Genomic DNA, 16,790 nt, shown 5'->3' on the forward strand with positions numbered 1-16,790 from the left:
TTGGCCTGCACAGCTGCTGTGGCAAAGAATTCCACAGATTCACTACTCTCTGGCTAAAGAAATTCCTCCTCATCTCTGTTCTCAAAGGATGCCCCTCTACTTTGAGGCTGTGTCCTCCGGTCTTAGACTCTCCCTCCACAGGAAACATCCTCTCCACATCCACTCTATCAAGTCCTTTCACCATTCAATAGGTTTCAATGAGGTCACCCCTCATTCTTCTGAATTCCAATGAATACAGGCCCAGAGCCATCAAATACTCTTCATATGACAAGCCATTCAATCCTGGAATCATTTTCATCAACCTCCTTTGAACCCTCTCCAGTTTCACCACATCCTTTCTAAGATAAGGGGCCTAAAACTGCTCACAATACTCCAAGTGAGACCTCACCAGTGCTTTATAAATTCTCAACATTACATTCTTGCTTTTATATTCTAGTCCTCTTGAATTGAAAGCTAACATTGAATTTGCCTTCCTCACCACAGACTCAACCTGCAAATTAATCTTTAGGGAATCCTACACAAGGACTCCCAAGTCCCTTTGCATCTCAGTTTTTTGTATTTTCTCTCCATTTAGAAAAGAATCGAACCTTTCATTTTTCCATCAAAGTGCATGACCAGACACTCCCTGACACTGTATTCCATCTGCCCATTTTTAATTTGTCTAAGTCCTTCTCTAGCCTTCCTATTTCTTGAAAACCACCTGCCCTCCACCTACCTTCATATTGTCTGTAAACTTTGCAACAGAATCATTAATTCCATCATCTAAATCATTCACATGTAATGTAAAAAGAATTGGTCTCGACATTGACCCCTGTAGAACACCACTAGTCACTGACAGCCAACCAGAAAAGGCTCCTTTTTTCCCCTCTCTTTGACTCCTGCCAATCAGCAGCTGCTTTATCCATGCTAGAACCTTTTCTGTAATACCATAGGGCGGGAAATTCTAGGCCGTTTCTAGAGTAGCTTACATGGTTGGCACAACATTGTGGGCCGTAGGGCCTGTAATACGCTATAGATTTCTATGTTCTATGTTTTATGTTCTCTCATGGGCTCATAGCATATTAAGCAGCCTCCACCATGGCATCTTGTCAAAGGCCTTCTGAAAATCCAAGCATACGACATCAACTGATTTTCCTTTGTCTATCCTACTTGTTATTTCTTCAAAGAATTCCAACAGATTCGTTAGGCAAGGTTTTCGCTTGAGGAAACTATGTGGATTTGGCCTATTTTACCATGTGCCTCCAAGTACCTCAACCTTGATAATCGACCCCAACATCTTCCCAACCACTGAGGTCAGACTAATTTGCCTATAGTTTCCTTTCTTCTGCCTCTCTTCCTTCTTGAAGAGTGGAGTGACATTTTCAATTTTCCAGTCTTCCAGAGCCATTCCAGAAACTAGTGATTCTTGAAATATCATTACTAATGCTTCCACAATCTCTCCAGTCAGCTGTTTGAGAGCTCTGGGATGTACGCCATCTGGTCCAGGTGTCTTAACTTCAGAATTTTCAGTTTCCCAAGAACCTTCTCTCTAGTAATGGTAACTTCACACTCTTCGTGACCCCTGACATCTGGCACTTCCAGCATATTGCTACTGTCTTCCACAGTGAAGACAGATGCAAAATATTTATTCAGTTCATCCACCATTTCCTTGTCCCCCATTTCTACCTCTCCAGTATTGTTTTTCAGTGGTGCGATTACCCATTCTTGCCTCTCTTTTACACTGTATGTATCTGAAGAAACTTTTGGTATCCTCTTTAATATTATTGGCTGGCTTACTGTCCTATTCCACCTTTAACTTCTTAATGACTTTTTCAGTTGCCTTCTGTTGTTTTTTCATAAGCTTCTGAATCCTCTAACTTCCCACTAATTTGGCTTTGATGTTGGTTTTGACTTCTCGTCAGTCACAGTTGTATCATCTTGCCTTTAGGATGCTTCCTCTTTGGGATGTATATATCCTTTGCCTTCTGAATTGCATCAAGAAATTCCAGCCATTGCTGCTGTACAGTCATCCCTGCCAGTGTTCTTTTCCAATCAATTTTGGCCAGCTCCTTTCTCATGCCTCTGTAATTCCCTTTAATACTAATATATCTGACTTTAGCTTCTCCTTTTCAAATTTCAGGGTGAACTCAATCATGTTATGAGCACTTGCCCCTAAGATTTATTTTACCTTAAGATCGTTAATCAATTCTGGTTCATTGCACAACAGCTAATCCAGAATAGATGATCCTGATACTCTAAAGGGCTCAACCATGATCTGCTCTAATAAGTATCTTGTAGACACTCTCGAAATTCCCTCTCCTGGAATCCAGAACCAACCTGATTTTCCCAATCTACCTGCATATTGAAATCCTCCGTGACTATTGTAATATGCATTTTCTATCTCCCACTGTAATTTGCTGGGCACATCCTTACTACTGTTTGGGGGTCTGTCTACAACTCCCATCAAGGTCTTTTCACCCTCGCAATTCCTTAGCTCTACCCACAGTGATTCAACACCATCCAACTCTAGGTCACTTGTTCGAATGATTTGGTTTCATTTTTTGCCAACAGAGCAAATCCACCCCCTCTACGTGTCTGCCTGTCCTTTTGATACAACGTGTATCCTTGGACAGTAAGCTCCCAGCAATAATCTTCTTTCAGCCATGATTCAGTGATGCCTACAATGTCGTACCTGTAATGTACAGCTGTGCTACTTCATCTACCTTATTCCGTATACTGCACATGTTCAAGTACAACACCTTGTCCTGTATTCACACTTTTTGATTTTGTTGACTGTAATTTTGCCATATCAGCAGCCCCTCCCCACTTACACATTGCCTCTGTTTGTCAACCTGCTACCTCACCTTCAGCACTACCATCCACCTTTCCTACAATATTTCTTGTATTGAAATATATGCAGCTCAGGACATCTAGTTGCACCAAGCTCAACCTATTGATTCCTAAAATTGTCTGAGGTCTTACCAACATCTGCCTGTACAACCTCTTCACTAAATGTTCTGGCACTCTGGTTCCTACCCTCCTGCAACTCTTGTTTAAACCCCAACATGCAGCATTAACAAACCTTCCTACTAGGATTGTAGTCCCCCTCTGGTTCAGCTACAAACTGTCCCTTCTGTACAGCTCCCACCTTCCCTGGAAGAGCCCAGTGATCCAACAATCTTACGCCCTCCCTCCTATACCAACTCCTTAGCCACATATTAAATGGAAAAGTCTTCCTAGTTCTGGTCTCACTAGCACGTGGTAAAGGTAGCAATCCTAAGATCACAAGTCTAGAGGTCCTTCCCTTCAAGTTAGCACCTAACTCCCTGAACTCTTTATGCAGAACTTTGTCACTCATCCTACCCATGTCATTGGTACCTACATGGACCACGACTTCTGGCTGTTCACCCTCCCACTTAAGAATGATGAGGACTCAGTCCAAGATATCCTGGAGCCCAGCACCCAGAAGGCAACATACCATCTCGGATCTCGTTCACGCCCCCAGAACCTCTGCCCATTCTACTGACAAATGAATCCCCTGTCACCACAGCGTGCCTCTTCTACTCCCCTCACTTCTGAGTCACAGAGCCAGACTCAGTGCCAGAGACCTGACAACTGTGACTTTCCTCTGTTAGGTCAACCCCTGAACAGTATCCAAGTGATATACCTGTTGTTGAGTAGGATGGCCACAGGGGTACTCTGCACTGGATCCTTAATCCCTCTCCCCTTCCCAACTGTCACCCAGTTTCCTGTGTCCTGCACTTGGGTGTAACTACACCTCCTATGTCCTGTCAAACCTCAGCCTCTCAAATGATCCGGAGTTCATCCAGTTCCAGCTCCAACTCCTTAATGCAGATTGTTAGAATCTGCAGCTGGAAGCACTTCTCACAGTTGTAGTTGTCAGGGACACTGAAGGTCTCCCTGCCTTCCCACATTCCACAAATATTGTGAGGGAGCTACAATCGCCTTTACTGTGTTTACAGAATCTCTGGCAGTCAGTTGTAATGAAGCTTTCTCAGTTACTCTTCTCCACCACTGTATGATGTGTACTTTACAACGGTGCTCTGTACAACCAAGGACTTCATTCACATGTTCCAGATAGCTTCTTTTCTACAGTTTCTCCAGAACCCAGGCAAAGGGGCAGGAAGAGCAATAAAGCATCAGCCGAGATGGCCAAGCGCCTCCTTGCTGCTACCATCCCATTCAGGCTACGATTCATAACGCCTCATGCACATTTGTTCTGAAGGCCTCCTGGTGAAATCTAGCAATCTGGAAATATCTCAACTCATGACAGAAAGAAACAGGCAACCTCAAGCCATGATTTCCAAAAGAAATTTTTTCTGCTGTTGGAAGTGAAGACTTGGGCACATAATTTAGCATTACAGCCGACAGTACTCAGGTACTTTCACCTCCAAAATAGTACACGGGAATAATACAGAGGCCAGTATTTAATATATGGAAGTTTGAAGCAATGTGATAGCTTTCAGGTGTGAGCAGTGCTGTTTCAGTCTTGTGACCAGAGGGTCAGAAGCTGTTCTAATTTCCTAATAATTTTTCTGTTGAGATAGGAATGGCTGCCATTTCAGACATTTCACATAGTGTTGGTGTCCATTCCAAAGATATGAATGCAGGATACTTACAAGTCGCTGATAAAGTTAGAAGAAACAATCTACAGTACCATTCTCAAGCAACTTATGAAGGCCATCTTCAATGGCAGTAGAGAATAACTGAACTGAGCAGTGTTAAAGTACAGAATTGTCCTGCTCCAAATATGTACTGCAGGCCCAGATGAAAACATACCTGGAATATTGTGTACAGATCCAGCTTCTCAACTTAGGAAGAAGGTTCTTGTCGCAATTGGAGTGCAAGGTTGACCAGCTGATCTCTGAGGTGGCAGAGTTCTTGTCTGAGGAGAGACCAAGAAGAGAGGGCAGGTACTCTTCTAAGTTTAGAAGCATGAAAGGGGTTCAAAGTGAAAATTACAAAGTTCTTTTGAGCCTGACAGGATGGATGCAGGGATAGTCTTTCACCTGACTGGGGTATCAGACACAGAATTAGTGGTCAGCGCAGAGAAGGAGGATATCTTTTTCAGCCAGAGTCTGGGTAATAATTGAAATTCTCTACTGAAGAGGGCTGTGGAGGCTAGGTCACTGGGGAAATTTAAAGCAAAAACTAGTAGGTTTTTGGATATTAAAGGAATTAAAGGGTACAGAGGTAGTGGCATGAAGGTAGATCAAACATGATCTAAATGCAACTGATTCTACAGATGCTGGAAATCCAGAGTAACACACAAAATAGTGGAGGAACTCAGCAGCCGAGGCAGCATCTGTAGAGAGGGATCAGCAGTCAATGTTTCAGGCTGGGACCCTTCAGCTCAGAAGTGTTGGAGAGCAACACGTCATATTCCTTATTCTCCAGCCCTATACATTTTCTACCTATCACCTCCCAGCTTCCTACTTCAACCTCTCTCCCCCACCACCTGGCTCACATATCACCTGATACCTTGTCCTCTCCATAGATGCTGACTGACCTGCTGAGTTCTTCCAGCTTTCTCTGTGTGTTGTTCAGCCACGATCTCAAAGAAAGGCATAGCAGGCACGAGGAGATAAAGAGCCTATTCCATCTTTTATTACCTGAGCTCACAAACCTAAGGGATAGTAGAGTGTTTCACTGATAGCTGCATTATTTCAACTCCAGAATTTTGTCCAGGACCATTTCTGGAAGGACTGAGGATCAGCTACAGTGTGAAAATTCTAAGTCTCTGGGAATGTAGAAGTTCTTGGAGAGGTGTGTAAGATTCACCTGGTTGCTGCCTAGACTAGAGAGCTTTGGCTGTATGAAAAATTGGACAAACTTGGGTTGTTTTCTTTGGAGTGTTGGAGGCTGAGGGGCGACCTAATAGAAGTTAAGTTAACAATCTCTTGGACACCTCCGCCCGCACCACCTTCAGGCGGGAGACACCACAGCATTAGAACGAGGACTGTTAGGATGGGACACAGCTTCTTCTCTCAGGACAAAGGGACTGAGCTCCCTGCCACCTCCCACATATGAAGCACCTGTAATGTCATTCTCTTTACTTTTTAACTTGCTGTAAGTGCACCTTATTATTTGTTCATTTATTTGTGGTAACGTTACTCCATGTGTTGTGTGTGAGAGTTGTAGGTACTGCATTGTGCAGAACCTTGTTTCATTTGGTGGTATACACGTGCGTGGTGGAATTGGAACTGAACTTGAATTTGAACTTGTGGGACATGGGTAGAGTAGGTAGTCAGTCTGTTCCCCAGGGTGGATATTGGTTTAAGGTAAGAGAACATTTTAAAAAGTTTATGGGACATGTCTATTACTTACAGAGAGAGTGGTGGCTGCCTGGAGTGCGTTGCCAGGGGAGGTGCTGGAAGCAGATGCTATAGTGCCATTGGGAGACATTTAGGCAGGTGTGTGTAATGGAGAGGTGTTCAGGGAGAGGGAATTAGTTAGATTGGTATTGTGGTTGTCACATACATGGTAGGCTGAATGGCCTATTTCTATGCTGTCCTGTTCTATGTTCTAACAGTGTATTGTGGAACAGATTAACAGCTGAGGCCTATGTTATCCACAGCACAATTGCAGTAGAATCCTCCTCAGCCATTTTCACACCCACAGATTTCTTGAGAGTTAGTCTTCAGTGTTGGAAAGAATTGAATATCTTTGTCCAATTGTAGCATCTGAATTTGGTTATTTGTCGTTTGCTGAATTTGATACAGCAGACGTTATTGAGGAAGGACAACAGATGTATTACAATAACCCACACACCATGCCATGGGAGAAATATTGATTCAGTAATAAGCATGCCTGCTTTCAGGTACTAATTAGATCTAGCCAGTTCATGATACTGCCTCAGAGCATTCCTATTTATCTGAGTGGATGACAGCAGATGCATTCATTTATAATTTGCAGGCACATTGATTTACTGCTACGACCAATCTTTGTACCGTCTCTATTCTTACCTTGCAGAAGTACTCAGCCATCTCGCTCTGCAGCATTACGACAGAGGCACTGAAAGTCCTTGGTGCCACGGAGGACCTAATTGAGGCCACACAGGAAGATCGTTCACTGCCTGATTCTTGTGAGGGGAGGATACCCTCAGAGAAAGAAGCAGCCAAACTTCAGGCACATCTCTCCAAACTTGAGGAAAATGTAAGAACCATCAATAACATTGGTGTAGATACAGTTTGGTACACTTTTCTGCTGGTTTAATCTTAAAGATTTGATCTTAACTTTAAAATGAGGAAATACTTCAATGCATTTAGGAAGGCAAGTGGTATGTTATAGAGACGTGGAGTCATACAGCTCACAAAGGACCGTTCTGTCTTCAGCATCCATGTTTTATTCCCTGTTTACACAATGCTTATCTGTTCTAATCCTAATGCCCATATTAGAATTGCAATCAGATTTATTGTCACTGATTTATATGACATGAAGTTTGTTGTTTTGCAGCACCAGTGCAGTATAAAGACATAAAATTGCCATACAATTCATTACAAAATTAAATAAATACTCCAACAAGGCTGTGTTCATGGATTCATGGACTGTTCAGAAATCTGGTGATGGAGGGGTTGAAGGTATTTCTGAAATGTTGAGTGTGTGTATTCAGGCTCCTGTACCTCCTCCCTAACAGTGCGAATGTGAAGAGGACAGATAGGTTGAGGGTCCTTCGTAATGGGCATCTTCCTGAGGCACTGCCCCTTGAAAATCCCCTCGATGGCAGGGAGGATCGCACCCACGAGGGAGCTGGCTGAGTTTACAGCCCTGTGCAGCCTCTTGCAATCCTGTGCATTCAAAGCATCATACTTCCAATGAAGTAAGACTCACTGGCCTGATTTACCCAGCTTATTCCTACTGCTCTTCTTAAATAGACGAACAGCATTAACTATCCTTCAGTTTTCTGGCACCTCATCTGTAGTAACTAAGGTGCCACAGTTATCTCCTCCCTTCTTTCACATAGAAGCCGGGGATAGATCTCATCCAGCCCAAGAGAGCTATACGGACTTATGTATCCCTTGACATCTAATACCTTCCCCTTCCTAAAACTAACCTGCTTGAGAATATCCATGAACTTGCCCCAGTTTAAACAGGATCCTACCACCAGGCACATCTTTTGCTCCTAACGTACCTCTATAGTTTCGATAGGGATTACTCTCCATATGACTTTATTGTCCACTCTCACGGATCTCCCTTCTGGCACTTAGACCATAACCCCATTAGATATAAGAGCAGAATTAAGCCATTTGGCCCATCGAGTCTGCTCCTCCATTTCATCATGGCTGATCCAAATTTCCTCTCAGCCCCCATCTCCTGCCTTCTCCTGTATCCCTTCATGCCCTGACCAATCAAGAATCTATCAACCTCTGCCTTAAATTAAATAAAACCTTGGCCTCCACAGCTGCCTGTGGCAAAGAATTCCATAGATTCACCACTCTCTGGCTGAAGAAATTCCTCCTCATCTCTGTTCTAAAAGGATGCACCATAGGAAGGGTGCAGAGGAGTTGCCTAGATTGGAGAGCACGCCCTTATGGATTGAGTGAACTTGGCCTTCTCTCCTTGGAGCGATGGAGGTTGAGAGGTGACCTGACAGAGGTGTATAAGATGATGAAGGCATTGATCGTGTGGATTGTCAGAGGCTTTTTCCCAGGGCTGAAATGGCTAGCACGAGAGGGCACAGTTTTAAGCTGCTTGGAGGTAAGTACGGAGGAGATGTCAGGAGTAAGTTTTCTATGCAGAGAGTGGTGAATGCATGGAATTGGCTGCTAGCGACAGTGGTGGAGGCGGATACGATAGGGTCTTTTAAGAAACTCCTGGACAGGTACATGGAGCTTAGAAGATAGAGGGCTATGGGTAACCCTAGGAAATTTCTCAGGTAAGGACATGTTCAGCATAGCTTTATGAGCCAAAGGGCCTGTATTGTGCTGTAGGTTTTCTATGTTTCTATTATTCTGAGGTTGTGTCCTCTAGTCTAAGACTCTCTCACCATTGGAAACATCCTCTCCACATCCACTCTATCAAGGCCTTTCAACATTCAATAGGATTCAATGAGGTCACCCCTCATTCTTCTGAACTCTAGTGAATACAGGCCCAGAGCCATCAAACGCTCTTCATAGGACAAGCCATTCAATCTTCGAATCATGTTCATGAGCCTCCTTTAAACTCTCTCCAGCTTCAACACATCCTTTCTAAAATAAGGGGCCCAAACCTGCTCACAATACTCCAAGTAAGGCCTCACCAGTGCTTCATAAAGTCGCCACATTACATCCTTGCTTTTATATTCTAGTCCTCTTGAAAAGAGTGCTAACATTGCATTTGCCTTCCTCACCGCAGACTCAACCTGCAAATTAACCTTCAGGGAATCCTGCAGCTGGACTACCAAGTCCTTTGCATCTCAGTTTTTTTGTATTTTCTCTCCATTTAGGACACAGTCAACCCTTTAATTTCTTCTACCAAATTTCATGACTATACACTTCCCAACACTGTATTCCATCTGTCATTTCTTTGCCCATTCTCCTAATCTGTCTAAGTCCCTCTGTAGCCTCTTCACTTGCTCAAAACTTTTGCCCCTCCACCTACCTTCATACCTGCTGCAACTTTGCAACAAAGCCACTAACTCCATCATCCAAATCATCGACATATAACGTAAAAAGAATCGGTCCCAACACAGACCCTAGTGGTGTCATGGTCCGGTCCATTAACTACTCATTTCAGTTAATTTCCTTTTCCCCGTGTTCCACCAGGCTCCTTGATTAGGGCATCTGATCTTCATCCGAACTGGCAGGATAAAAACCCTGGCTTACAGCTAATCAGGGCTGGTCTGTCACCGTAGCCAGGGCAGCAATGAATATTCTGAGCTGCCAATAATAAGGGACCGTCTTCCGAGCTGTCTCGTGTCCAGCTGAGTGTTGCCGGCTGTTTTGCCGCTGCTCCGAGCTGGGGTGCGAGTGGTCTGTCATTGTTTTGTTTTGAAGACTCCGAATTCCAGTCCAAGTCAAGGTTCCGAGTCCCAGTACAAGTCAAGGTTCCGAGTCCCAGTACAAGTCAAGGCTCTGAGCCCCAGAATGAGTCAAGGCTCCAAGTCCCAGTCCAGTCTTCGTCTCCAGTCAAGTGATTGCCGGCCGTTTGCCACTTCATGAGCTTCTCCATGTAAAGATACATATCGTCTGTTATTGTTTGGTTTAGTCGTCTCGTTGCCAGCTGAGTAGGTCCAGCCATTTGCTGCTAGTCTAAGGTGGGAATTCTGTCTCTCCGTGTCGAAGTCCAGGCTCTGTGTTCCAGTCAAGTCCAAGTCCGTCTCTGTGTCAAGTCTCCGTGCCTGTGTTCTGCACTTGCGTCCGCTTCCTCCACTTCCAGTCACCACTCATTGCAACAAGTAGAACACCATTAGTCACTGACAACCAACCAGAAAAGATTCCATTTATTCCTACTCTTTGCCTTCTTCCAATCAACCACTGCTTTATCCATGCTAGAATCTTTGCTGTTTAAAAAGTAGCTCTCTAGCACAGTCCCTGCTGTGGATTGTCCAACAAGGGCACTTATCCCTCCAAGAATGACAAGTGCCACACCTGTTCCTATACCTACTCTCTCACCACCCTTCACGGGTCCTGCAAGTCTGGCAAAGTCATTTATTGTATCTGGTACTCTCAGTACAGTGTCTTCTACATCAATGAGACCCAGCACAGACTGAGGCACCGATTCATCAAACACCTTCGCTCTGTCCACTACAAAAGGCAAGATTTCCCAGTGGCTACCCATTTCAATTTGACTTCCCATTCCCATTCTAACATATCTGTCCCTGGCCTCAATGAGACCAACCTCAGGCTGGAGAACCAAGATCTCATATTCTGTCTGGGTGGCCTCTGCATGGCATGAGCATCAATTTCTTTAGCTTCTGGTAATTTCTCCCCCCTTCCTCCTTCTCCTTTTTCATTCATCTTTCTAATTAGCCTCTGTCCCCTTCTCTCCCACACCTTCATCTCCTCCTCCTTCCCGTTTTTCTACCATCCACTGACCTTTTCCATTAGATCCCTTCTTCTTCAGCTCTTTACCTCTTCCACATCACCTCCCGGCTTCTTACTTCATCTCCTCACCTCCATTCATACACTTCCCCCTCTCAGCTGGTCTAACCTATCACCTCCTTCTGCTCCCCCCCCCACCTTCTAATTCTGACTTCTGCAGACTTCATTTCAATAGGGTTTCAATAGGTCAATAGGTGCATTTAATGTCAGAGAAATGTATACAAATACATCCTGAAACTCTTCTTCTTCGCAAACATCCTCAAAAACAGAGGAGCGTCACAAAGAATAAATGACAGTTAAATGTTAGAACCCCAAACCCCGCCAACTCCCCCTCCCATGCATAAGCAGCAGCAAAACAACGACCCCCCACCCCCACCAGCAAAAAACCATCTGCCCCCGCCCCCCCTACTGAGCACTCGAGCGTGCAGCAAAGCTTCAATAAAGACACAGACTTGCAGTACTCCAAAGACTACTCATTCACCCGGTAATTCGACATACTACAGGCTTTCTGCCTCCCTGATAATGGAAAAGAGGTGTCCCCATTTCACAGCGAGAGGGGAGACATAACAAAACAACCCGCTGATTTATGGTGTTAAAAGTCGTGCGTCACTTCTTCCGAGCACTACACCCAAAGAACTTGGGTCTCTGGGCACACGACCAGCAGCCAGCTCGCTGCCTATCATCTTCCATCTGGCACAACGCATCAGGCAATGGCGGCCCCAGCCCTGAATCTGCCCACCTCCAGAGCCACGAAAATCCGCCATCCTGAAGGCGTGCTAGTCTTCCTGACCGCGTCCTTGGCATATCGAAAAGCGTCTGGTCGTGAGGCCCTGAGAGTGGGTCCTATTTCTGCAAAGAACCAAAGTCGCCGTGTAACTCCAGGTCAGGGTCTTCAAAAGTACTTTGAAAAGGGGAAAAGAGATATCAAAGACAGTAAGAGAGCTGTTTTCGAAGGCGCAAGCAGGGGAGTCGCCATTAGGTGCCATCGTCCTCCTAAACTTTCCAGTCCTGCTGAAGGGTCTCGGTCCAAATCATCAACTGTTTGTCCCCTTCCATAGATGCTGCCTGACTTGCTGAGTTCCTCCAGCATTTTGTGTGTTTTGTTGTGATGGTCAGGGTCAAGTTTCCAGACAGCAGACACCACGCCTTCATCTCAAGGGAATCTACGTGGGTAAGTATTTCGAGAAGGGTGGATCCTGAAGAACAAGGCTTCCCCTCTGCTCTTGTGGTTCCTTATAGCAGCTCAGACTGATACAGGCACTGCACAAGAAAGAGAAACATTTATTTCTTATTTATTTATTTTTTTTTTTTTCTTTAATATTTGAACAATTTGTTGTCTTTTCCACACTGGTTGCCCAACCTGCTGGGGTGCAGTCTTCCACTGGTTCGGTTATGGGTACTGGATTTACTGTGTATGCCCGCAAGGAGATGAATCTCAGGGTTGTAAATGGTGACGTATAATAAATTTATCTGGAACTTTGAGCCTTTTTGAATTCCTTACGAAAAGGGGTGGGGAGGGCTGGAAAACAGACGGCTTAGAGAATACAACTTCCCTCAAATTTCATAAACTCTCCTGGGAGTCTCCTTCGATAAGAGGAGCAGGTAGTGAGGGAATCTCAAAACTGGTAATCACATTCACAATGGACGGTGTACACAATCATTGTCAGAACATCATGACAGCCATGGCACGTCTAATGATTTCACAGTCGTGTGCATTGCTGTAATGAGGCAATCATTTTGAATGGACAGCATCACTCAGACAACAAGGTATAAATCTTGTTGCAACTCAGGGAAGTGGCAAAATGCTGTAGGAGTAACAGCCTTGAAGCTAAGGTTAATGTTCGCAGCAATATTACAAAGCTGTCAAAGACTTATACATCGGCAGTGCAGTAGTAGGAGGCATAATACTCAGAAACTATATATACCAGCAGATGTGTTACACAGCTATTGTGAAAAGTGAACCGTGTATGGTGCATCATTGATGAGCTGAGCAATGAACTTGAATTGTAATAGGAATTGGTTTATTGTCACATGTACTGAGATACAGTGAAAAGCTTGTCTTGTATTTTGTTCATGCAGATCATTACAATTCATTACACAGTGCTTTGAGGTAGAACAAGGTAAAACAATTACAGACTACAGTGCAACAGCTGCAGAGAAAGTGCAGGGCAGGTGGAGAGTAAGGTGCAAGGTCACGGCCCTGTATTGGTTAGCACAATGCTTTACAATACAAGCCTCGTGGGTTCATTTCCCATCACTGCCTGTAAGGAGTTTGTCCATTTTCCCAGTGTCCGTGTGGATTTTGTCTGGGTGCTCCTGTTTCCTCCCATGGTCTGAAGTCACACAGGTTGATAGATGAATTGGTCATTGTAAATTGTCCTGTGATTAGGCTCAGATTAAATCGGGGGATTTCTGGGTGCTGCAGTTTCCTCACTGTATCTCACTAAATGAATAACAAGGTGGGCTATGAGGTCGAAACTCCAGCTTATTGTATGAGGGAGCTGTTCAATCGTCTGTTTACAGTGGGATAGAAGCTGTCCTTAGGCCTGCTTGTACACGCTTCCAGGCATTTGTATCTCCTACCTGAAGAGAGAGGGAACAATGACCAGGGTGGGTGCCATTTTCGATTATGCTTGGCTGCTTTGCTGGGGCAGTGAGAGGTACAGACAGAGTCTGGGGAAAGGAGGTTGTTTTCCCTGATGTGGACTGAGTGGGTCTGTGATGTGTACGCTGGCAACTGTTATCATGGGTATTGAAAAATCTCTGATTTTGTGAGCTCTGAGATGGCAGTTGAGACTCGATAGGAACACTGATGGGCAAGAGGTGTTTAGCAGGGTGAGTGGATGTTTCATCCATCCTCCGCTCGCACAGTATGTTCATGATACATGATCTTGATTTTTCAATATCATCTCAAGTGCCCCTGCTCCTTTTTGAGTGGATCAGAAGTTGGAGCCACTGGAGATGTTGCATTATCTCATCTTTTCCTCTATCTGTCCTGTAATCTCCTCCCATGACAGAGTAGATCTATTTCAGCAGGGTGGTGTCAGGCAAGCAGACCTCAGTCCTGGGATGTTGATTTCGAAGAGCACAGTGTCTTTTATTCCCCCACCCAGAGATTATAGAACAGTGCAGCACAGGAAAAGGCTTTTTGGCCCATGAAGTTGTGTCAAACTAATTAAAGTAGTAATTGACTTCCTGGCTAAACTAATTCCTACTGCCTACACAATGCCCACACTCTTTCATTGTCTGCGTACTCATGGACCTATCTAAGAGCACCTTAAAGAGCACCAGTGCCCTTGCCTCTGCGACCCCTCCTGGCAGTGTATTTCAGGTATCCAGCTCCACCTCCTGTGTAAAAAACCTCGCCCCACACATCTCTTTCCAGTCGCCCCCCCCCACCCCACCTTAACTGCATGTCCTCTCGGTCAGCATTTCATATTGAAAACTTGAACCATTATTTTCCCACTACATACGTTGCTAATCCTGCTGAGTTCCTCCAGTGGATGGTTTGTCATCTGTGGCAAATTGTTTGTCATCATGGCATCTGTGGTCTTTTGTGACTCCATCAGATCATAAATCTGCACCTCCCTCCATGGGTGCTGCCTGCCCTGTGGAGGATTTGATTTCCATCACTCTTATTTCTGACTATTATTTAAGTACAGCCATAATATTTTACAGCAATAAGAAAATCAAACAAAGCCCTTGAGGAATATGAAGCAGCTGGAAAAGAACTCCAGAAGGGAATTAGGAAAGCCTGGAGAGGCCATGAAAATTCTTTGGCAAGTAGGATTAGGGAGAGAATCCTAAGGCATTCTACACATGCATTGAGAGCAAGGGGATATCTAGGGAGAGAGTGGGACAATTCAAGGATAAAGGGGAACAATTGCTTGGATATGGGTGAGGTCCTTAATGAGTACTTTAAAATCAGTATTTCAAGAAAAAGGATGTGGAGGTCAGGGCGGTCAGTGCTGAGAGCATTAATGTGCATTGGCATTTTGAGGTAAAGGAGGAGGTACTGTTGGGTCTCCTAAACAGCTTTAAGGTGGATAAGTCCCATAACCTATAACCCAGGTTATTGAGAGATACAAGAGAAGAAATTGTTGGGGCCTTGACCAATATCTTTGTGTCCTCTCTAGCCACAGGTGAGGTCCCAAAGGACTGTCAATGTTGTTCCATTATTTAAAAGGGAACCAGGTATAATCCTGGAAATTATAGACTGGTCACTGGTAGGGAAGTTACTGGAGAGAATTCTTAGGAATAGGATTTCCGAGTATTTGGAAAACCATGCCCTTATTAGGGAAAGCCAGCATAGCTTTGTGCAGGCCAAGCCGTGTCTTACTAACTTGATTGAGTTTTGTTATGAGGTGACAAGGCTGACTGATAAAGGCAGAGTTGTGGATGTTGTTTACGTGGATTTTAGTAAGCTGCTCGACAGGATTCCTCATGGGGGTCTCATCCAGAAGATTGAGATGCGTGGTGAATTGCCGGTTTGGATTTGGAACTGCCTTGCCCATGGAAGACTGAGGTAGTGGTCAAAGGGACTTATTTGAGATGGAGGTCAGTCATTCGTGGTGTTCCACAGAGATCTATACTGGGACCTCTGCGGCTTGTGATGTATATAAATGACCGGGATGAAAATGGAGATGGGTGGGTTAGTAAGTTTGCAGATGATATGAAGATTGGTAGTCTTGTGGATGCCATAGCAGACTGGTAGAGAATACAGTGGGATATAGATCATTTGCAGATATTGGTAGAGAAATGGCAAATGGAATTTAACCCATTGCTCCTTGGTAGGTCAAATGTAAAGAGGCAGTACACTGTTTAGGGCAAGATCCTTAACAGTGTTGATGAGCAAAGGGATCTTAGGAACCAAGTACATAGCTCATTGAAAGTGGCTACACATGTTGATAGGGTGGTTAAGAAGCTATATGGCCCGCATGTGTTTATTAGTCAGAGCACTGAGTTCAAAAGTCAGGAAGTTATGTTGCAGTTTTATACAGACATCCCACCCTGCAAAAACTCATTTCAGGGAGGTAGCACCATCAATTTGCAGAAGACTCCGGGAACTTCCGGGAGAGGTGGGACGTCTGCAATAGAATATCTCCTTAGCAGCTAGCCAACTAGTTTAAATAATGTTAGCTATGCTAATGAATTAATGACACCTGTTAAACTCACCTCAAAATGTCTTCCACAGTCTTAACCCACCATGGGCAATAGAAAAGTCACTGTTGCAAACAGTGCAGCGAGCAACACTGTCATTATTTTTGACCCCTATTAGGCAGGGGTACACTGGGATGACATATGTTTTATATTTTCTTTTTTTGGAACACTCTGCCATGGTGCTCTCTCTCTATCTCTCTCTCTCTCTCTCTCTCATGCTCTCTCTCTCTATCCCTCGCTCGCTCTCAAAAAATCGATTTCTGGGATATTGTATTGTTACGTACCCCGTAACTGGGTTGCCAAACCAGCAGAAATGGATCACTCAGTTGGAGTCTGGATTACTAGAACTAAGAAAGTTTTATTAAAGAAATAAGCAACACAGTAATCAAAAGGATAATAAATGCAACAGTTCAGCAATGATAAACATACATGTGCACAGAATTAAGATAACAGCATCAATCAAGCTCTATCGTTGTCTAAGGGTAAATGACCAAATTTCAAAGTGACACAAAAGTTCAGTCCAATCTAGTTCAGTTCGCAGTAATCGTTGCCATAGCAATGGACAACGTGGGGGGAGAGAGAGAGAGAGAGAACGGGAACGACTGATCA

The 16,790-nt window shown here is 44.3% G+C and overlaps 1 protein-coding gene across 2 annotated transcripts in view; it reads left to right on the top strand.

The window, feature by feature from the left end:
* Positions 1 to 16,790, top strand: part of myripb (myosin VIIA and Rab interacting protein b) — a 505,729-nt gene that overhangs the window by 434,750 nt on the left and 54,189 nt on the right. For both annotated transcript variants that reach the window (XM_063069391.1, XM_063069392.1), the window contains one exon: positions 6,973 to 7,155. In XM_063069391.1, coding sequence (XP_062925461.1) covers positions 6,973 to 7,155 — 183 coding nt within the window. The remainder of the gene's footprint in view (positions 1 to 6,972; positions 7,156 to 16,790) is intronic.

Source organism: Mobula hypostoma, chromosome 17 (assembly GCF_963921235.1).
Source record: "Mobula hypostoma chromosome 17, sMobHyp1.1, whole genome shotgun sequence".
In the NCBI taxonomy this organism is placed as follows: Eukaryota; Metazoa; Chordata; class Chondrichthyes; order Myliobatiformes; family Myliobatidae; genus Mobula; species Mobula hypostoma.